The sequence below is a fragment of the Pogona vitticeps genome, chromosome 1 (genome assembly GCF_051106095.1).
Source record: "Pogona vitticeps strain Pit_001003342236 chromosome 1, PviZW2.1, whole genome shotgun sequence".
Lineage (NCBI taxonomy): Eukaryota > Metazoa > Chordata > Lepidosauria > Squamata > Agamidae > Pogona > Pogona vitticeps.
Window position 1 is genome coordinate 247,856,155 of NC_135783.1, and position 18,337 is coordinate 247,874,491.

General features: G+C 42.6%; 1 protein-coding gene across 2 annotated transcripts in view; it reads right to left on the bottom strand.

The window, feature by feature from the left end:
- Positions 1–530: 530 nt before the first annotated feature.
- Positions 531–18,337, bottom strand: part of DDB1 (damage specific DNA binding protein 1) — a 28,114-nt gene continuing 10,307 nt past the window's right edge. The window contains exons 6-27 of one of the 2 annotated variants that reach the window (XR_013540704.1): positions 17,439–17,536; positions 15,958–16,116; positions 15,256–15,339; positions 14,643–14,759; positions 13,459–13,561; positions 12,815–12,890; positions 12,604–12,712; positions 12,295–12,473; positions 12,049–12,212; positions 11,852–11,959; positions 10,812–11,019; positions 9,706–9,801; positions 9,245–9,356; positions 8,437–8,560; positions 7,995–8,159; positions 6,365–6,459; positions 6,054–6,224; positions 4,766–4,875; positions 4,487–4,672; positions 3,328–3,430; positions 1,485–1,608; positions 531–1,278 (exon numbers count right to left, since the gene is read on the bottom strand). Coding sequence is in view for 1 of the 2 variants with exons in the window: in XM_020792324.3 (XP_020647983.2) it covers positions 1,195–1,278; positions 1,485–1,608; positions 3,328–3,430; positions 4,487–4,656; positions 4,766–4,875; positions 6,054–6,224; positions 6,365–6,459; positions 7,995–8,159; positions 8,437–8,560; positions 9,245–9,356; positions 9,706–9,801; positions 10,812–11,019; positions 11,852–11,959; positions 12,049–12,212; positions 12,295–12,473; positions 12,604–12,712; positions 12,815–12,890; positions 13,459–13,561; positions 14,643–14,759; positions 15,256–15,339; positions 15,958–16,116; positions 17,439–17,536 (2,759 nt within the window). In the remaining variant the exon portion in view is untranslated. The remainder of the gene's footprint in view (positions 1,279–1,484; positions 1,609–3,327; positions 3,431–4,486; positions 4,673–4,765; positions 4,876–6,053; positions 6,225–6,364; positions 6,460–7,994; positions 8,160–8,436; positions 8,561–9,244; positions 9,357–9,705; positions 9,802–10,811; positions 11,020–11,851; positions 11,960–12,048; positions 12,213–12,294; positions 12,474–12,603; positions 12,713–12,814; positions 12,891–13,458; positions 13,562–14,642; positions 14,760–15,255; positions 15,340–15,957; positions 16,117–17,438; positions 17,537–18,337) is intronic. The other variant, XM_020792324.3, reaches the window with a different exon arrangement.

Genomic DNA, 18,337 nt, shown 5'->3' on the forward strand with positions numbered 1-18,337 from the left:
GCAACCGGGAAGTCTCTCCTCCCCACAACCAGCTGCCACCCCCAACCCCTCTCGCTTTCTCTTTCTCCGACGGGCGAGAGAGCGAGCGAAGCAAACTCTACCTACCGCCCGACGCACGTCTGAAGGCGAGAGAGGGACGCCTCCTCCCTGAGGAGGACCTGCCGGGAGCGCCCACGTGACGGGAGGCCGGGAAGAAGGTGGGGGAAGAGGAAAGAGGACGAGGGGGGGAGAGAAGAGAAGAGGCTGGCATGCAAGCTGAGCCCCCAGATTGTGAAGGAAGGAGGGGAAAGAAAACGGGGGGGGGGGGGAGTTCCAAAGGCGATCCGGGAGGCTGCAAGGCTGGCGGCGGCTCCGCGGGCCATCAGACGAGGTCTGGCGGGCCGGATTTGGCCCGCGGGCCTTGTGTTTGACACCCGTGAGTTAGACACTGACAAGGTAATTGGAATGCTGCAACTCAGAGATGCTTCCCTTCTTCTAAAAAGGAATATGGCAGAGCATGGGAAGATTATGACAACAGCAATGAAACCTCCTCTCTTGGACTACTTTTATTTGGTAAAATTTCAAAATCAGTAACAGAAATTTTGTTTTTCAGCCCCTTCTCCCCAAATGAGCAGCCAGGCTGGGGTTAGAGAGGTCTTCTACCCACACTGTGGTTCCCCACCCAGACAGGCTTCTTCATACCAAGAGGGGCCATAGTTCCCACTGCCCCAACACCAGACACGGCCATCTAGCCACATCTCATCCAAACCAATGAAGAGGAAAAGAAAGGGCGGGGGGGGGGGGAAGAGAAGAAAGAAGACTCTCACTTCAAACACAAGGAACAAAAAATATTAAATCCAAAAAGGTACTAAAAGACAACAGTGAATGAGTTGTGGGAAGAGTCTAGGTGGGGGTACACCTTTGCCAACCACTAGATGCTATTCAATGGGAACTACTGGCTGGAACCAGTTACTGGGTTGGCAGGTAAGAGCCACAGGATTAGTGAATCCAAGCAGAAGATGATATCAACAGTCAACATTGCATCTGCAAGTTCCTAGCGAGATGGCTTCAGTTCACAGATTCCCCACTTTCACCCAGGCACACTGCTACTGCCTCTAGTATTACAGTGCAACTGGCTAGGGAGCCCCAGCTGCAGGAGGGAAGACTCCAGATGCTAGCATGGAGGAAGGTGCCAGGAAATCTTTCCTCATCCAGCTAGTGGATACGGGTGAGCTCCTCCACAATCTTGATCAGGTCATCCACTGTGGCCTCCCTCTTCATTCCACTGCCATCATCAATCTGAAATAAGGAAAAGAATAAGAAACACAATTGTTCCATTCATGCTATATCACGAAGACATATACCAGTGCAATCCTATGTTGACTCAGAAATGTGAATTTAATAGCACTTGCTGCCACAACTGTCTACACAGAACTGCAGCTTTGCTCAATGAGAAGGGCTGCCTCAAGGCCCCTCTTTTCACATGGTTAGGTTTCTCTACTCACCTGTAGATTAGCTACCACCTCCTGCATCTTGGGTCGGCTGATGTCTAAAAAGCTTTCAATTAAATCTCCGTCAATGAACCCAGTAGCTGGCTCTGTTTTGCGTTCTGTGTGAAATGATCTCCAGGTGCAATAAAGAATCAAGGAAGCAAAACTTCCAGTCATTCCACCTTAGCTATTCCTACTAAATATAAAAATCTAAAACAAGTGCTGGTCTTCTTGTTCGGCATACACTGAAATGGTACCAACATGTACAGGTTTAGAGTGGTGCATTATAAAACCGCACAGTGACTTTCTATGAAACTATACTGCATCTAGGGCAAGCGTTACCTCTCTGTGGTGCCCGACACAATTATTTTCCAGAAACATATCCATATTAATATGTTGCAACAAAATAACATCTTGTGACCTTTTAAATACTAAGAAATTTGTTATGATACAAACTTTTATGCCACTGTACACGTTACCATATGCAAGACATTAGCCCTCAAATTGGAATTCCTGTGGGACTGAAAATAAAAAAATAAAAGTGAGAGATCCCACATAACACATGAACTTAGATGAGACAAACTGTGTTACGCTATCTTCAGAATGCCACTGAACCATCTGTTCAGCGTCTTTTATAATTTCTTTATTTGAATTCCTTCTGACCTCTGTTTACAATTCCTCCACAGTGGCCCGAGCATGGGCATATAATTCTGTCAGTAAGAGGTCAACACTTCATACATCTGAGAAAGTTAGACTCTGGCCATGAAATGTCTTGCTAATATAAACCTGTCACCCCTTAAGCTGTCATAGTAGTCTTTGGTGTAAGCAACAGATATGCTTAGTTTCAAAAAAGATATAAAACTGCATTCAATTTATTATTGAACAAGAATGTGCCAAATGCTTCCTCCGATTTTTCTAGGACAGCAATGAAAGTTCTTCCCTAGATTTAAAAATGGCCAGAATCCTGCTGGCAAGTTAGATTTGCATAAAAGAAATCATGTAAGCCTTGATGGCAAACTGCCGCTTGTTAACAAGGTGCCATTTGTGTTCCCTAGGTGAATGCTGAGTCTGGTATGCACTCAGGAATGCAGCTAGCACCTTGTTAATGAGCAGTAATTTGCTGTCACCAATTATGTCATCTTCCTTACACTAGCATAAATCACCAGTAGGATTCTGGCTAATCTTCTGCAGCCATCTCACATCACATGCTGTTCCAATTCCCTGACCATCAGGAGAGACAGGGAATGGGCAATATGAGGCTGGAAACAGTAGAGCCAGGAACATCTTGAGCCTTAGACATAGTCCCCCATTTATATCCAACCCCTTTCCCCATCCAGGCTAAATTTATCTTTCAAGTCCCACAGGTTCCATCTTTCTCCTTGTGTTTCTCCCCTCTTTGTTGCAACTCTTCTCAGCCATCTTTCCCTGTTTTATCAGCCGCCATCCTGGTTTTCTGAACTTCTTGTGTCTGTCATACATTCTTCCTTAAGGCTCTCATTTTCATGTTGCTGCCTTTTTATATAACCCTATTCATTGTGCCCTGATAATCTTTAAGTTAAACCTTCTATTGTTCTTCACATCTTAGTTTTGGAATGTCTTCCCTAATGATATTCACACTATTCTTGTTCATCTACTTTAAACAACTTTTGAATATCTGCCTTTTAGAAAAGTATTTTTCACTTCTTCCTTTCAGATCATTATCGCTGTTTTGGTCATGCTAGACTCTAACTACATTTGCACTGCCATCCCTTTCTTCCCCATTCCTTTATTTATTTTGAATTCTAAGCCTAAACTTTAAAAATGCACCTTGTAGAGTGGCGAATACTAATAGGACAATGATGGGAGTAAAAAAGGATATAAGGAGTGTTCAATCTTCCCTACACTCTTAATGACTTTGTTCAGCCTGTTCTGTACATCCAAGAGGAGGTTATACCAGCTTTCAGACAATGAAGTCACCAAGCCTGTGAAAGAGGAGGAGCAATTGTTAACAAAAATATTTTCAATCCACTTGTTACCATCTAAGTACAGTGGTGCCTCGCATAACGTTTTTAATTGGTTCCAAAAAAAAAAAAAACCTTATGCGAAAAAAACTTTATGCGAAACACCATTTCCCATAGGAATGCATTGGAAACCGGTTAATCCGTTCCAATAGGCACGGATTGGCGTCCTTAAGCGAAAAAACCCATAGGAAACATTGTTAAACGATACAATGTTTCCTCCATTGGAATGTATTGAAGCCGACTCAATACATTTCAATGGCTTTGCGAAGTCAATTTTTGCAAATTTAAGTGTGTCATAAAAGGGTCAAAAATGGTTTTAAATGCTTGGATTAGCTTCTGCGCCCTCTAAAACGGATGCAAAAGTTAATTTGGCTTTGATCTGACTTTTCGTTAATTTATGGTGAATTTCCCCCCCAACTTTTGACAGCTGTCAAAATCTGACAGCTCCATTGTTTCCTATGGGGGAGAAAAAAATTCACAAAAAATTAACGAAAAGTCAGATCAACGCCAAATTAAGTATGCACACATTTTAGAAGGTGCACTAACGATTCCAAGCATTTAAAACCCCTTTTCAACATGTTAAGACACTTTTGTAATTGAAAAAATGAACATCGTTAAGTGAAGCAGGGGACCTAAAACCAAAAACGTTAAGCGAAGCATGGTCCCAAAATCGCTATGTGAAAATCACCCATAAGGAAAAACGTTATACGAAGCACAATCTGACTCTGAAAAAATAAACGTTAAGCGAAAAAAACGTTAAACGAAGCAAACGTTATGCGAGGCACCACTGTATTTACTTCAGCCTACACAGATCTGAAGGATGCTGCCTTTATAGCTGAAAAACAACATCCAAGTTCTCTATTACTCCAATTTCTTTCAAGGTTTAACTCTAACACATCAGCTCTTTATCCTGTCCCACCCACCCTAACAATCCCCATGCTGTACTGCAGCATCCATCAACAGTGATGGGCTCTCTTCCTCACATTACACGGAGAGATGGCAGAAGTGTAACCTTACCAATCATTCCATTGACTGTGCCAAAGAGAACAGAACCCTGCGTTGGGGTGGATGTTTCACCCAGATTCTGCATGACTAGTGAACCATGACAGAAGACGTTGACAAACTCGCCCAGATGGAACAGGCCAAACTCCTGCAGATGCTGCCGCTCCTCATCAGTTGTGGCAGCACTGCAAAGCAGAGAATCTATTAGGAAAAATAATAGAGCAAGGCCTCTCCCACACTGCTCGGGGCTGATGCCACTGGCATGCTTCAATGCTTTTAGAGGGGGTAACTCACCTGTCTTTCTGGCACACAAACAGGTTAAAAGCATTCTCTGCCCCTAGGAAGTTATCATCATCCAAAATCTCCACAGCACTCATCCAATTTGGATTAAAGTCACGAGCAATCTAAAAGGAGAGATGCATCACTTGCTTGCATGTTTACACTTTTGTTGCCAAAAACCAAATAATTTTCTTTAGCCCAACACAAATTTCTCTACAGCTTTGGGTTCGTTTGCAATGAACAGATAAACTCACTACAAACGGTTTAACTACAAACGGGTGAAACCAAGTCAAGATAATGAAAAAGGACAACATTAAAAAGAGCTTACCCACAAGAAAGCATTTGCATGAGAATTCTAAACAACTACATGCTCCTTTAGGAAAACACACACATTCTAAGAAATCCAATGGATAATTTCCCTATAAAATCATAAAGCATTCTCTTAACCATAAACACCAGCTATCTTGGTAAATAACAGAATCCAAACATTCTCGATCCAATTAATTACTCTATGGGTCAGACCAAAACTCTGTTAACAAGTTAAGCAGCAACACTTCATTATGATTTTTGAAAGGAGTTATGTGCATGGATTATGTTTTTATGTGACCGTCCATTCAGCAGCTTAAACTTTTTATATCAAGATGTCTGAAGCTACATTATGTAACCTTTTTAATTTAAAGTATTTTGTGTGATCCAAGTGTCTCATTTTAAATTTTAAAACTGTGAGAATGCTCCTCAATTCATCTCACATACCTGAGCTTAAACTAGCAAAGATGGAGAAAACATGGCTGCAGTCATCTTCATGACACTATAAAAAGGTGAAGCAATCAATCAGAATAGATTATCATACGAAAACACAATCCACACACATATTTCAAAATTTCATAATGAAAAAACTGCTACCTTAGTATCAATACAGCAATTATTATTTTTTGGTTCCATGGACTAAATATATACTGAACTGTCCAACAAATGGACAATATTTAATATCTGAAATGGTAAAACCATATGGTGCTTTCCTCCAAAATATTTAAATGATGGGATGCAAGACTTTCATGGCTGCAACACAAAATGTGCAATTTGAGGGCCCCTACTTCTCGCTGTCTAGTCCTAAGGACAACCCTAGAAGGAGACTCCACAAATCATGTTTGAAGTCTCACCCTTAACATGCCTGTGATGAGAATGTAAGGACCAAAGGTGCAGAAAAACAGGCCTCTCTTCCCATCAAACCTTTTCTTTTCTGAAGCTTTTTACTAGGGCCTCCTCACCACAACATTCATTAAAGCAAACACAGAATCAGTACCTCTTCAAAGTTTCCTTCCATTGGCTTGTAGGCAAGCAAAAGGACGGAGCGCATTAGATCTCCCACTAAGATGAAGTCACCTTTCGTCTTTACATAGAGTGCCATGATATTGTTGTAATGATTGCATTCTGTGCGAAGCTCTTTCTCTGCTGTCCACTCGTACAGACGCACCTAGTAGAAGAAGACCTACTTGTAATGTCAAAGCCAAAATAAAATCAGGGAAAAAGACCACCAAGGTCAGAAACACCCCCTCCTCCGCTAGCAGATCAACCCAGCTCTGGGGAACATGGAAGTGTTCCTGGAAATCTTACCGTGCTATTTATGCTGGCTAAGAGTTTTCCATTGAATTCCACCATTGAGTAGACAGCTCCTTTGACTTCTTTCTCAGCCACCGTCTGCAATTTACCTGGGACATACAACAATTCAACACAACTTGAAATACGCACAAACTCCCTCACAACTCATGGAATAGCTAGAAACAAGTATAGCTAAAAGATCAAAACAGATTGGCTGCAGAAATGCTGCACCATACGTGGGCCAAACATTTTACTGTGCGCACAAACCAAGTAATGAAATGAGTTTAGATCCACGAGTCACAGCTTTTCCTGTGTTGTACCGTATTTGCTGGCGTACAAGACGACTGGGCTATTAGACGACCCCCCCCCAACTTTTCCACTCAAAATATAGAGTGGACGGCTCTCCTGCAGCGCCAGCACCGGCTGCCGGGACTCTGCCTGGGCCCGCCCTGGAAGTTCACGGCCGGCGGGGAGGAGGGCGAGGAAGAGGCTGGGCGGGTGGCGGGAGGAAGAGGGGAAGGGCGGGCGGGCGCGCGTGCCGCTGGCTCAGTGGCGCGGGGCAGCGGGCAGCCCGGTGGTGGACTCTGGCCGCTCAGGCATGGCTCGGCTTCCCTCCCTCCATCCCAACTGCCTGCCTGCCTGCCTTCTTTCCCAGCCAGCAGGACCCCGCGTCACTCACGGGGAAGTTCATGGCTGGCAGCAGGAGGAGGAAGAGGGGAAACATCCAGGCAGGCAGCGGGCAGGTGAGCAAGCAACTGGTTCAGCAGCGAGAGGGCAAGGAAGGAGGAAGCGGCTGGGCAGGCGGTGGGAGGAGGAAGAGGCGACCACATGGGCAGCGGGCGGGCGAGCAGTTGGCTTAGCGCGAGAGGGCAAGGAAAGGGGAAGCGGCTGGGCGGGCGGGCGAGCGGGCAGCTGGCTCAGCGGCGCGGTGAGCAGCCCGGCGGCAGGCTCTGGCCGCTCAGGCATGGCCGGCTCTGCTTCCCTCCCTCCATCTGGACCCACTGCCTGCCTGCCCACCTTCCTCCCCAGCCAGCACGGCCTTACTCAACGGCGGCGGCGGCGGCTCCTTCTTGGCCCAAATGAAGTGCTCCCGGCGTACAAGACGACCCCCCCCCCCACTTGGAGGCATGTTTTTTGGGCCCCAAAAGTCATCTTGTACACCGGCAAATACGGTATATAAAGCCGTTTCCATGTTATGCAACACAAGAACACTTTACTATACAAGACCAATAAGATTATTAGAGTGGGAATAGTTACAGAGTCATATTTTTTCATCTATTTTGGTGTTAACCACTCCTTCTCAGCTATTGCGACAATAACACATCACAGAAAAACATGGTTTGCTACACCTGTTGCTATGTTTCTGACACTCTGTAAAAATATGCTGTTTTTGCAACACTGAAAAAGCACATCACATTTAAGGTCACCCAAAGTGCTGTTTGGGGTGTTAGACAATGTTCCATTCATCTTCAGATAATTCCACTGAATGGAATCCCCTTCTATTCTGTGGAGTTATTACCCCACACAATCATGGGATAATTTTTGGGACGATACCAGTGGCCAGAAGGCTTCAAAAAGAACCAAAACCTCTCATAGACTACAGCAACTGAGAATATGGAATCTGATTCCAGTGTCCAGTTCTTACCATCAGAATAGTGGAACACCACAATACGGCCCTGCTTGGGTTCAGCCTCATCAGGATATACCATGGCAGTGCCCACAATGAAGTACGTGTTGGGGTCTTTGCCCAATTTGCAAGAGACCAGACTTAGCGCATACTCATTCTGCAGGAACTGGTGAGCGTGAAGCACTGAAAAGGGAAAGTGAGGACATGAATTAGAACTCAACGAAAGAGATTCCAGAATGTACTGGCTGGCATTTCCTGTGTGAACTATGCAACGATGAGAATCTGTAGGAACTAAAAGAAGCCATACTAGGGAATCATGGATTTCCATGAGTGTATGTGCCTCCAAAGTTACTCATCTCCAGGGAATTCTCTCCTCGTGTCTTGAAATGCCTCTAAACAAGCAGATCTCATGTGTATAGTGAGATATAGTGTCAAAAGACAGTACCTTCACATATAGTACCTTCAAATGTGTGTTGATCAATGATGAGCAGATTGTGCACCTCTACCTCCTCACCAAATGAGGTCTCATGTGGGGCTGTACTGCTAGAAAACAACTTGCTGGAACTCACACTGCTAGAGAGGGCCTGGAAGAGAGAAAAGTAACCCCCTTAAAGCTATGAACTAGGGATGAGACAGCAAACAGGAATGTGCAACCAGAAGGAGCAAACTACCCAATATCAATGAATGAGGCAACTCTATGGCCAAAATACAGCAAAGGAAGGAGAGTGCTTGCTTCAGAGATCAAGATGTGCCAAGCTTATAAGAACGGGGCCGCCTAGAGTGGTCGTAATTGATTAGATAGGCGGGATATAAATAAATAAATAAATAAATAAATAAATAAATAAATAAATAAATAAATAAATAAATAAATAAATAAATAAATAAATAAACAAACAAATAAATAAATAAATAAATAAATAAATAAATAAAGCAGTAGATAGGGGCTGCCACATTTCCTGTTTACTGAAGAGGTATTTGGAAATTTCCCTAGAAATAAGGAAATACCAAAGTGCCCCAGAAATTATCTTGTAGGAACAAAGGGGGGAAAAAACCTCATTATGTACTAAAATTACAAGACGAACAAGGATTCAGATAATGTAGAAACTTCAATTTTGGTGGCCAGCCTGAATTACTTTCCTCATAGAACTAGAGCCGTATTTAAGCCTCAAATGTAAGAGCCCCACAACTCTACAGCCAGGACAAGAGATCAACAGTCAGATTACTGATGCCAAATGCTTGCATCAAGAAGAAAGAGGTTTTCCTTTCACCTGGGTGCTTGCACTTGGCCTCAACGCAGTGGTACCTCCACTAGCATCCTGAACCTCTATGCGACTGGAAAGCACACCAAAACATTGTGATACTTCCTGATAGCAGATCTTCCTGCATGACCCCAAAGAAAAGAAAAAATTGATACACAGCAAGTAATACACACAGAGGTACTGATGCAAGATATCCAACCTGCAATGCTTCTCTTTGGTTACCATAATCAGAATAGTGAGCAGGGAGGTCAACTTGTGCATGAAACCCCAAATCTCCTTGTCCTCAGACTCTATAAGCAGAATGCATTATTGTGTTTGTTTATCAATTCTCACCCATATGTTCACTACAAAGAACAAAAGGAAGAATGTGCTTACTTAAAACCAAGAAAGGTGCAATGCATCTTTTCTCTCCTCCTTCCAAATGCAACTGTCCAAATCAAACCCTAGCAACCGCTTCTCATTCTGCCTACCTTGGTGACTCATAAAGCGGAACGGTGCGTATATGCAACTTTTGAATTTCATCAATAGTGCCAATTGTCAATGTGCTGTTGTTGGCCAAAGCCAAGCTGCAAAATAAGGACAAATAAAGATATTTTACTTTCAATAAGAACAACAGTGTTCTTGCCCTTAATTTACTATGTGCTCTCTTTTGATCACTGGGTTCCTCCCACACAGCTAAAGTAATGAAAACACAAATTTTCACAAACATACCATTATCTATTATTGATGCTTGCAGCTTATTGAAAGAGTAAAGAATACTGCAACAAAAGTGGATATATGTGCCTAACAAGCATCATTTACTGGAGTATCAGCTTCAGGTAGCTAGCTGCACATGGATATCACATCACTTGGGGGAAAAAGTATGTGTGTAATGGTGGATGACAACCCAGGTACAGAAAATACGCCTCTCCTAGCTTGCTATAGGGAGAATTCTTACTGTGCAATCACAGAATAACTATGAGGTATGTCCTGTAGCAGTGCCATGTTTTCCCAAGAGCCTCTGTATCAAGGAACAGTATTTTTATCTTCCCATTTCCTCACTGCTTAGAATCCCTTCCTTTCATCTTTCAGTTCAAAGATCTATTCAGAGACTCAATAGACTGCACTGAGAAAGTGATCAAGGTTTCCCAGTGAGCTTCATAGCCAAATGTGGATCAGCATTCCCTCCTGAGTCACAGTCCAACACTCCGATAAATTACACCACTCCAGACAGAATTTATAATTAGACTCAGCAGGAAAAACATTTCCTGTGAAGAATCAGAATGAATGTACTTTGTGCTTATTTTCTGTAGAACCTCTTTAGTCTGGGAAGAAGGGAGGGAACCCACCAAGATTTAGCTCTTTCCCTCCATACTCAGTTTTGCAAGTAAACAAACTGTTCATGTGATTGCTACACTGAACAGGCTCCTTAATTTATAAGCTCAACTGCTCAAAGGAATCAAGACACATTTTCTTTATATACCCACCCTAGAAGGGCCACAAAATATTTGCAGCTTCCACCTACCACTTAGGACAGAAGAGGAAGAGCAAGCTGTGCTCTGTAGGCATTTAGAGAGAAGTGACGGAACACATGTACCTGTCAGGATACCCGTCTGAGTTGAGAGGGCACATGTAGTTCACTTCTTTAAGATTGACATTAGAAAAGACGAGCTTGTGATTGCTGCTGTAAATCACTGTTGGGCGGTCAGAGCAGGCAAAGACATTGGTGGTGGAGAGGGAGCGAAATGTCCTTAAAACAGTGGGCTGAGTTCCCAACGTTACTTTCTTCCGATCACTCAGCAAACCTGTCACAAGAGAACGTGGCATTAAATGCTACCCACTGAGACAAAGAGCTACAGAGCTGCTGCTGTTGGTGGTCTATCTATCATATGAAGAACGATGATATTACCACTCTGCTAAGCAATTTAATGATCCCTGTGGGTGCTCCGTTTCCACAGAAATTCAATCCAGATAAAGAGCAGGGGGACAAAAACATAGTTAAAGTGTGGTGCTGAAGAAGGGAGCAGCTGCTGTGGTACAGAAGTCCTGCAGTATCTGAGTTCCAAATATTCTGTTCTCTTTTGGACCCATATGACTTTCAGAAATGGCAAAACAGTTCTTCCAGCTCATGGCCATTTAGAAGAGATGTGCTGAAGATGGGGACAGCAGGGAGAACTGGGTAGAACCACAGCATCCATTAACACTTTCCTTGGACATATTTTCCCAGTTGCAGTCCCTTCCCCATACTACTGGTGTGGGATCTTGTGACTCAGAATATACTGCTGCCACTGCAGCTGTCATCAGCCTTCGCCAGCAGAAGCAAGGACAAAGGATGCTTGCCACCATGCCTGCTATTCCACTTCATACCTCCATAAGACAACACTTAGCTAACATATAGAAACTGGTTTGTTCACCACCTTAGAGCAAATCAACAGTTTCAAGGTTTTGTCCAGACGCGTTATTCCAGGAAAACAGTGCAAGAGAAAGGGTTTAAGATTCCAGTTACCAAGGGAACAGCCTTGACTTTTTTTTTGAAAAACAACCACAGAAAAACCTACTTCGTGGAGATCAAATATCAAATCTCTTGATATCACCAGCAAAGCGAAACAATGTGAAAACAACGAGCCTACACCTCACCTGACTCAATGTTCAAGCCAAAGTAGAAAAGAGCCCCGTCCCCAAGGGCACAAAGCAGATAATGGCTACTCTCAAATGTGGTCATCAGAATGGAACGTGGGATAATCTCTGCAGAGAGAGGAAAGGCACTGGTGTCAGCATCACCTTTCCCACTATTTAGCCCCCCCCAGCACAAAAACATACCAGGCAACTCTTACCTCCTCCCAGCATCTCCTTGTGTAACAGCTCAAATGAGGGTAGCTTCAGAATGCGGGCTGAGATGTCTGTCCAGAGGCCAATAGCACACAGAGGCGACATGCCAGTGGTATCTCCCAGAGGAGTGATGTCCAAACAGGCCACTTCATGCTCCATTTCTGTGCAGCTAACAAGGAAGCAACAAGTCAGTCTTGCAGCAAGACTAAACAGTACCTCAAGATGTCCAAGGGGGAGGAACTCAAACTGACCTTATCTGCTTGAGCTCCCTGGGGTGGATTTCAAGATAGTATAATACTCTCCCTACAGCCACCACAACTTGACAGCTGTTGCAGGAAGCCACGCTAATGTTCTTTCCGTTGGGCTCTTTCCATTCACTTACAAGGGCCTTAGGCTCCTGACTGACCAGTCGTACCGAGGCTGATGTTATCTAAAGGGGAAAACCCAAACTGTTATTTCTTTCCATTTCACATGCAATCATTCTTCAGGCCTCTATCCATGAATGTCAGACTCCTTCTATCTCATTAAGATGTCATGCTTTCACAAAGTCTGGCTGTTACCTGAATTAACTGCTGATGCGCAACATTGCCACAGAAAAAAGTTTGCTGATCATCCACAAATCCTGTCAGTTCTGTTTCCTCCACTTCTTCCCCATTCAACATCAAAACCCTGCAAGAGTGAAGAAGACCAAATCAAACTTAGCAGAAGCAGAGAACATATACTAGTTATCAAGATCACACTCAACTCAATAAGGGATCATCAATTTCCTACCTGGTTTGTCCCACAAAGGATAGCACTAAGGTGTTATCAGTTTCATGGTGGGGGTCTGATCTCAGGGGCCACAATCCTGTATTGCAGAGACAAAGAATATTTAAAGGAAATTAAATATCCTTTGAAAACCAAGGGGTCTTGTATTCAACTGATAAGCAAACACATCTTTCACCTCACTCCTTTGGAAACAACAGAAAGTGTTTATGCTGATAAATTCTACATTTGTGTAATTTTTCTAACCATAGCTATAGATGTATTATGTATAATCTACCCTGTTTTTAAGAATTACATTTTTACGTAACAGAGATAGGGGATGGAGGCAAACAAAAACAATGCAGAAAAGGGAGAAATACATGAGATCTGGGAGATGCAAGTGCTGAAAAGGCAGAAAAATATGAGATAATGTAATCTTAGAATTTTATTTTCTGAAAACATGCCCAGCCAGCTTTTTAACACACAAGCACTGCCTACACTCTTCCACATAACAACATGGACTAGAGTTCTGTATTTAAATAAAGGTTTAAAATGTTTATTCATAATATTTCATATGTGACAATCCTGCCAAAACTAAAGCTGTCTGCAATATGAACTACCGTGACTGAAGCTAGTGCCATAGATAATAAATTTGTTTAAGGATGACACACCTTTAATTCCTGGCAGATCAATGCTGGCATGTTCATGAATCCCAATACCGTTCCGAATAATCCTTAGAGAACCCTCCTTAAAGGCACCTGAGCATGTAACCAGCTATGGAAAGTGCAAACAGCTGTTATGGACATTGATAATGGATACCATTACTATTAATGAACAGAATCTTAACCAAGTGCAATAATCATCTATTTCAGTTACTAAGGACAGGAAAGCCTTCTCTACAATCTAAGCAAAAGACTTGAGGAAGGTCCTACAGCTATCCTCAACTCTGTGGGAAAATACTGCCAGAAAGGACTTAGGAGTAGAATACAAGGGCCAAAATATATTTTCTTCAAGAGACAGTTAAGAGCATAAGAGGAGTTCTGACAGACCAAGCCAAAGGTTTAACTAGCACAGCATTTTGTTCACAGTGGCCAATGTGCTACCTGTGGGAAACCTGCTAACAGGATATGAGTGTACTCATACTCCCCAGCAACTGATACGCAGATGAACATTGTTGCTGATACTGTAGGCGATAAAGTCATCATGACTAATAGCCACTAACAGACTAGTTCTGCTGGGTTTCTCTAATAATTTCATGCTGTCAAGTCAATTACACAGACTTTTTCCAGAGTTTCTAGGTATAGAGTACTCATGAGGGGCTGGCCATTCCTTTTTTCTGGAATTATGCAGCTTGCCCAAGGTCGCTGGCTGTTCTTATGCAGCTTGCCCAAGAAGCTGGCTGTTCTTCCAGAAGGCTCAGTAAGGAAAAGAGTGCTGTGGCCAGGCATCCTGAACTATCCAGAAAGCTATGAATTTCTCTAATACTCTTTTAAAGCTGTCCGAGATAGTGCCCACTGCTAACAAACAAATCAGCCTCTCTGGCATGTCACACATACAGCCAGCAGGATTATTATTTTTGCAATCTATCATCAGGTTGACTACAACCAGTATGTGTACAATGGGCAGTGTGCCTAACTTGGCACTGGCAGGCCCAGGTTCATAACTCTGCTCTGCATGTGATGCTTACTGCTGGATGACCACGGAGCAGTCAATCCTTCTCAACCTAACCTCACTGCTCAGAGCAACTTGGAAGCAAATCATTATGAAAATGCAGTATTACTTCAGAAAACACACAAAAGTAACTCTCTTTGTGAAACCAGGCCCCCAAGCTTATAGAAGGAAGAGTCAGATTTACCTGCCCTTGACCTTGTCTCTCAAGATCTACCACACACATGTCCACAATGGGACCAAGGTTGGTGAAGGTTTCCATGGCGACAACATATGAACCTTGCTCATTACTGTCCACGTTGAGCTAGAATTGAAAATAAGGTTTACTAGGCATCTCAAACAAAATGAAAACGGGAATGGCATGTGCTAGAATAGCAAAGTGTGATCTGCAAGGCCCTGTGCAACCCCTAAAGCCAGATACTAGTGTTGAAAAAAAGGAACAGATGGAAAAAAAAATCTACTACTAGGAGACTCCAGTGATTTTGATATAAAGGGGAGATAGGGACCCCAAATCACCCCCACCCACTTCCTCCAAATAAATCAAAGATGGAAGTGAAAATCTGGAAATTTGATGCTTCCCATTCCCAGGGGCTGGCATAGCATGTGCTGGGTCATATGAGTGTAAGATTAGCCTTGGAATCTTCAAAACTGCTCATCCTTATGCTACAAATTAAGAGCCCTAATAGATGGCGAAAATGCATATATTTTTCACACCTACGTATGCCATTTATTTCACAAAGCAGAGGCAAGGCGTTTCTACTGGCTGCAACGTTAACGGTTCACTGAAAGCACCACTTTACCTTCACCAGTTGGGAGTCCCCAAGCCGTGAGCCAACAAACACAACACCATTGTCTAGGTAAGTCAGGCATTCTGCAATGGATGTCTAGATGAGGACATGGCACAGAGAGAGACATGGGAAACTTTTTATTAACACAATACTTTGAGGAGCATATAATCTATTTATAATGCAGAAAAGAAAATTACCAGTCGCCAAGGCAGAACAACAAACAGAATCTAAGAAGTCTGAAGCCAGAAACTGAGACCACACTCTTCGCAGCTATAAAACTGCTGGGCAAATTTGGGTTAGCCACTGTCTCTTTAAGCTTTTCTAAGCACCTTTGATGAATGGGCAGGACTCAAGTGTTAAAAATGAGTAAGAAATCAAATAAGTATAAAAACTAAGAATTAGATATGTGAGAAAGTCTCAGGGAACATGCAGCCTTAACTCTGAAGGAATTCTTCTGTTTCCCAAAGTGATTCCCCAAGACAATTCTCTAGACAGCAAAGATTCATGATCATGGAAGCATTTGGTTCTCTCAATTCAGTCCAAGTTCAAACAACTTCTAGGTAAGTAATAAAAAATTACTATTTGTGAAAGGACATAACTTTTCCAGTTTCTGCTAAAGGCTTCTTTTTACACCTTCTCCCCCCCCCCCCACCCCATAACTCCCTCTTTCCTGCTTGCTACTATTTTAGAAAGGAGGCAGATCAATGAAGTTACCTCTCCAAGCAGTTCCACACGCAAGTCTTTCAAACTGACACCACCATCCATCTGCTCTTCCTTCTCCAACAGAAGCATGAAAAGCCGGCCCTCCATGTCACCCAGAAGGTAACGGGACCCATTTGGATCCACACGATTGTGGCATACGATTGTACTTTGCTGTTTCATGAAGAAGAAATAATTCAGAGCTCTTCTCAGAAAAAAAAATGGTGTTTACATTAAACTGAATTTTCCAGGTACACTAAATTTCCTATACAAAAGTGTCTCAGGGTTAAAAAGCACCAGGACATTTTAAAGATGTAATTTTAAAACATGAATTAACAACAAAATATTCTGTATTTTCTCCCAGCTATGTGTGAGAGCTATTTCTAGTAATGAGTGCTTTGAACTACAATAAAGTTGACTCTGCATTACTGACAGGCCATCACATTTCATCTCCTACATGTTGTACCAAGGAATATTTGCTGCATTTATAAATTGTTGTATCTTCTAGCAACAATATGAACACTACAACTTAACAGAATTCAGACCATTTATCAGTTGAGGACCAGCTGTTTTTGTATGATTTCCTTCCAGGGCATCTCCAAATATGTTTCCAAGCCTGACAACAACACTATATGAACAACAACTATACCAGAAACCCCTTCGTGCCCTCAAACTGTCACAGAAGGAAGTTCTATAGAGCTACAAACATTAGCTTCTCAGTATATATTGTCTGGAACAAGGTTTGACAGAAGGTTAGTCTTCAAATATTCTGGATTTCATCACAGAAGGGTATCATAGCCAATGGTCAGAGATCATATGAAATGAGCAGTCCAAAATATCTAGAGATTTACCTTCTATGTATCCTAACCTAAAGTCCAAAAACAAAAAACCCACAACCAACCCCTGGTTCATTTTTTAAATGGAAAACATCTGAGGGAACAGGAATTGGCCTCAAACATTCACATTTTTCAAATCTGCATGCTGACTTTCTCTCCCTTTGTCTGTTGCTTAGCTAACTTGTTTTTTCTCTTGCCTCCAGTGACCTCAAAAATCACAGTTGTAACATCATCACATTAGTTAATCAACCAGATTCAGCTACAAACAGTTATCATGTCAAACAGACAAAGCTGATTTAGAATGAATGCACTGCTTCCTGAACTGGTCACAAGGGTGATCCCAGACAGTTATGGGTCAGAGAATACAGAGGGAAAGCAAGTACTTACGAATAAGCACAAATTTCTGAAAGCATTCCCCAAAAATTCTTGGAGAATATCTCTAACTGTGGTTTAGCCTTAATTCAATCCTCAAACACTACCACTTTCAATCATCATCTCTGAAATGCATAGTTGGAAGGGACCCTATGGATCATTGACTCCAGCCTGTCAAGGAGGCACAGTGAGGAATCAAACTCCCAACCCTCTGCCTAAACCACTGAGCTATCCAGCAGTTCACATATACATGAAAAACAGATCTCTCAATGAGAAACTGGTACTCACCTTGATGATTGGTGGGGCTATAGCTAGGTATTTATCGCCATTGTGGTATGTGATGGATTCTTGTCCAATAATGATAGCACCTCCAAATGGCTCAGGCACTGTAAGGAAGATGTTAGGAGCATGATCATGAGGAACACAGAGAATCATTGACATAGGAAAGCAATACACACTAAATACTCTAAACAAAATAGGTGAACAAGAATGAACTCCCATCCCCCTTTCTTCATGTTTTGTGTGGGATCATCCCATCTCTTTTTACAGTGTTTTAAACTATATTCTCACCTAACAGCTGTTTGATACACACAGAATCTCCTGTTCATCAAAGAAATGCAGGCACTGTTTCAAAGGAACAAAGCCATTTGTAAGTAGAATGAACATGATCAATGACAAAGTAATAAACCAACAGAAACTTGGAGAAGCCACTATTTTATCATATGTTTGACTATATAATGTTAGCAATATCACTTATCAATTAACAGAAGCCATCAGGGCTCTGATTTCACATCCAGTTCCTCCTCTTATAGCTGGATTTGCTCTTGGGCAGCTATTGTTTAGACCAGTGGTTCTTAACCTTTGTTACTTGGATGTTTTTGAACTGCAACTCCCAGAAACCCCAGCCAGCACAGTTGGTGGTGAAGGCTTCTGGGAGTTGCAGTCCAAAACTCCTGAGTAACCCAAGGTTAAGAACCAGTGATTTAGACCACTGGTTCTTAACCTTGGGTTACTCAGGAGTTTTGGACTGCAACTCCCAGAAGCCTTCACCACCAACTGTGCTGGCTGGGGTTTCTGGGAGTTGCAGTTCAAAAACATCCAAGTAACAAAGGTTAAGAACCACTGATTTAGAGCACATGAAACAAAGGCCAGTAGGAGACAAAATAATGTAATGAATTTCAGATTTT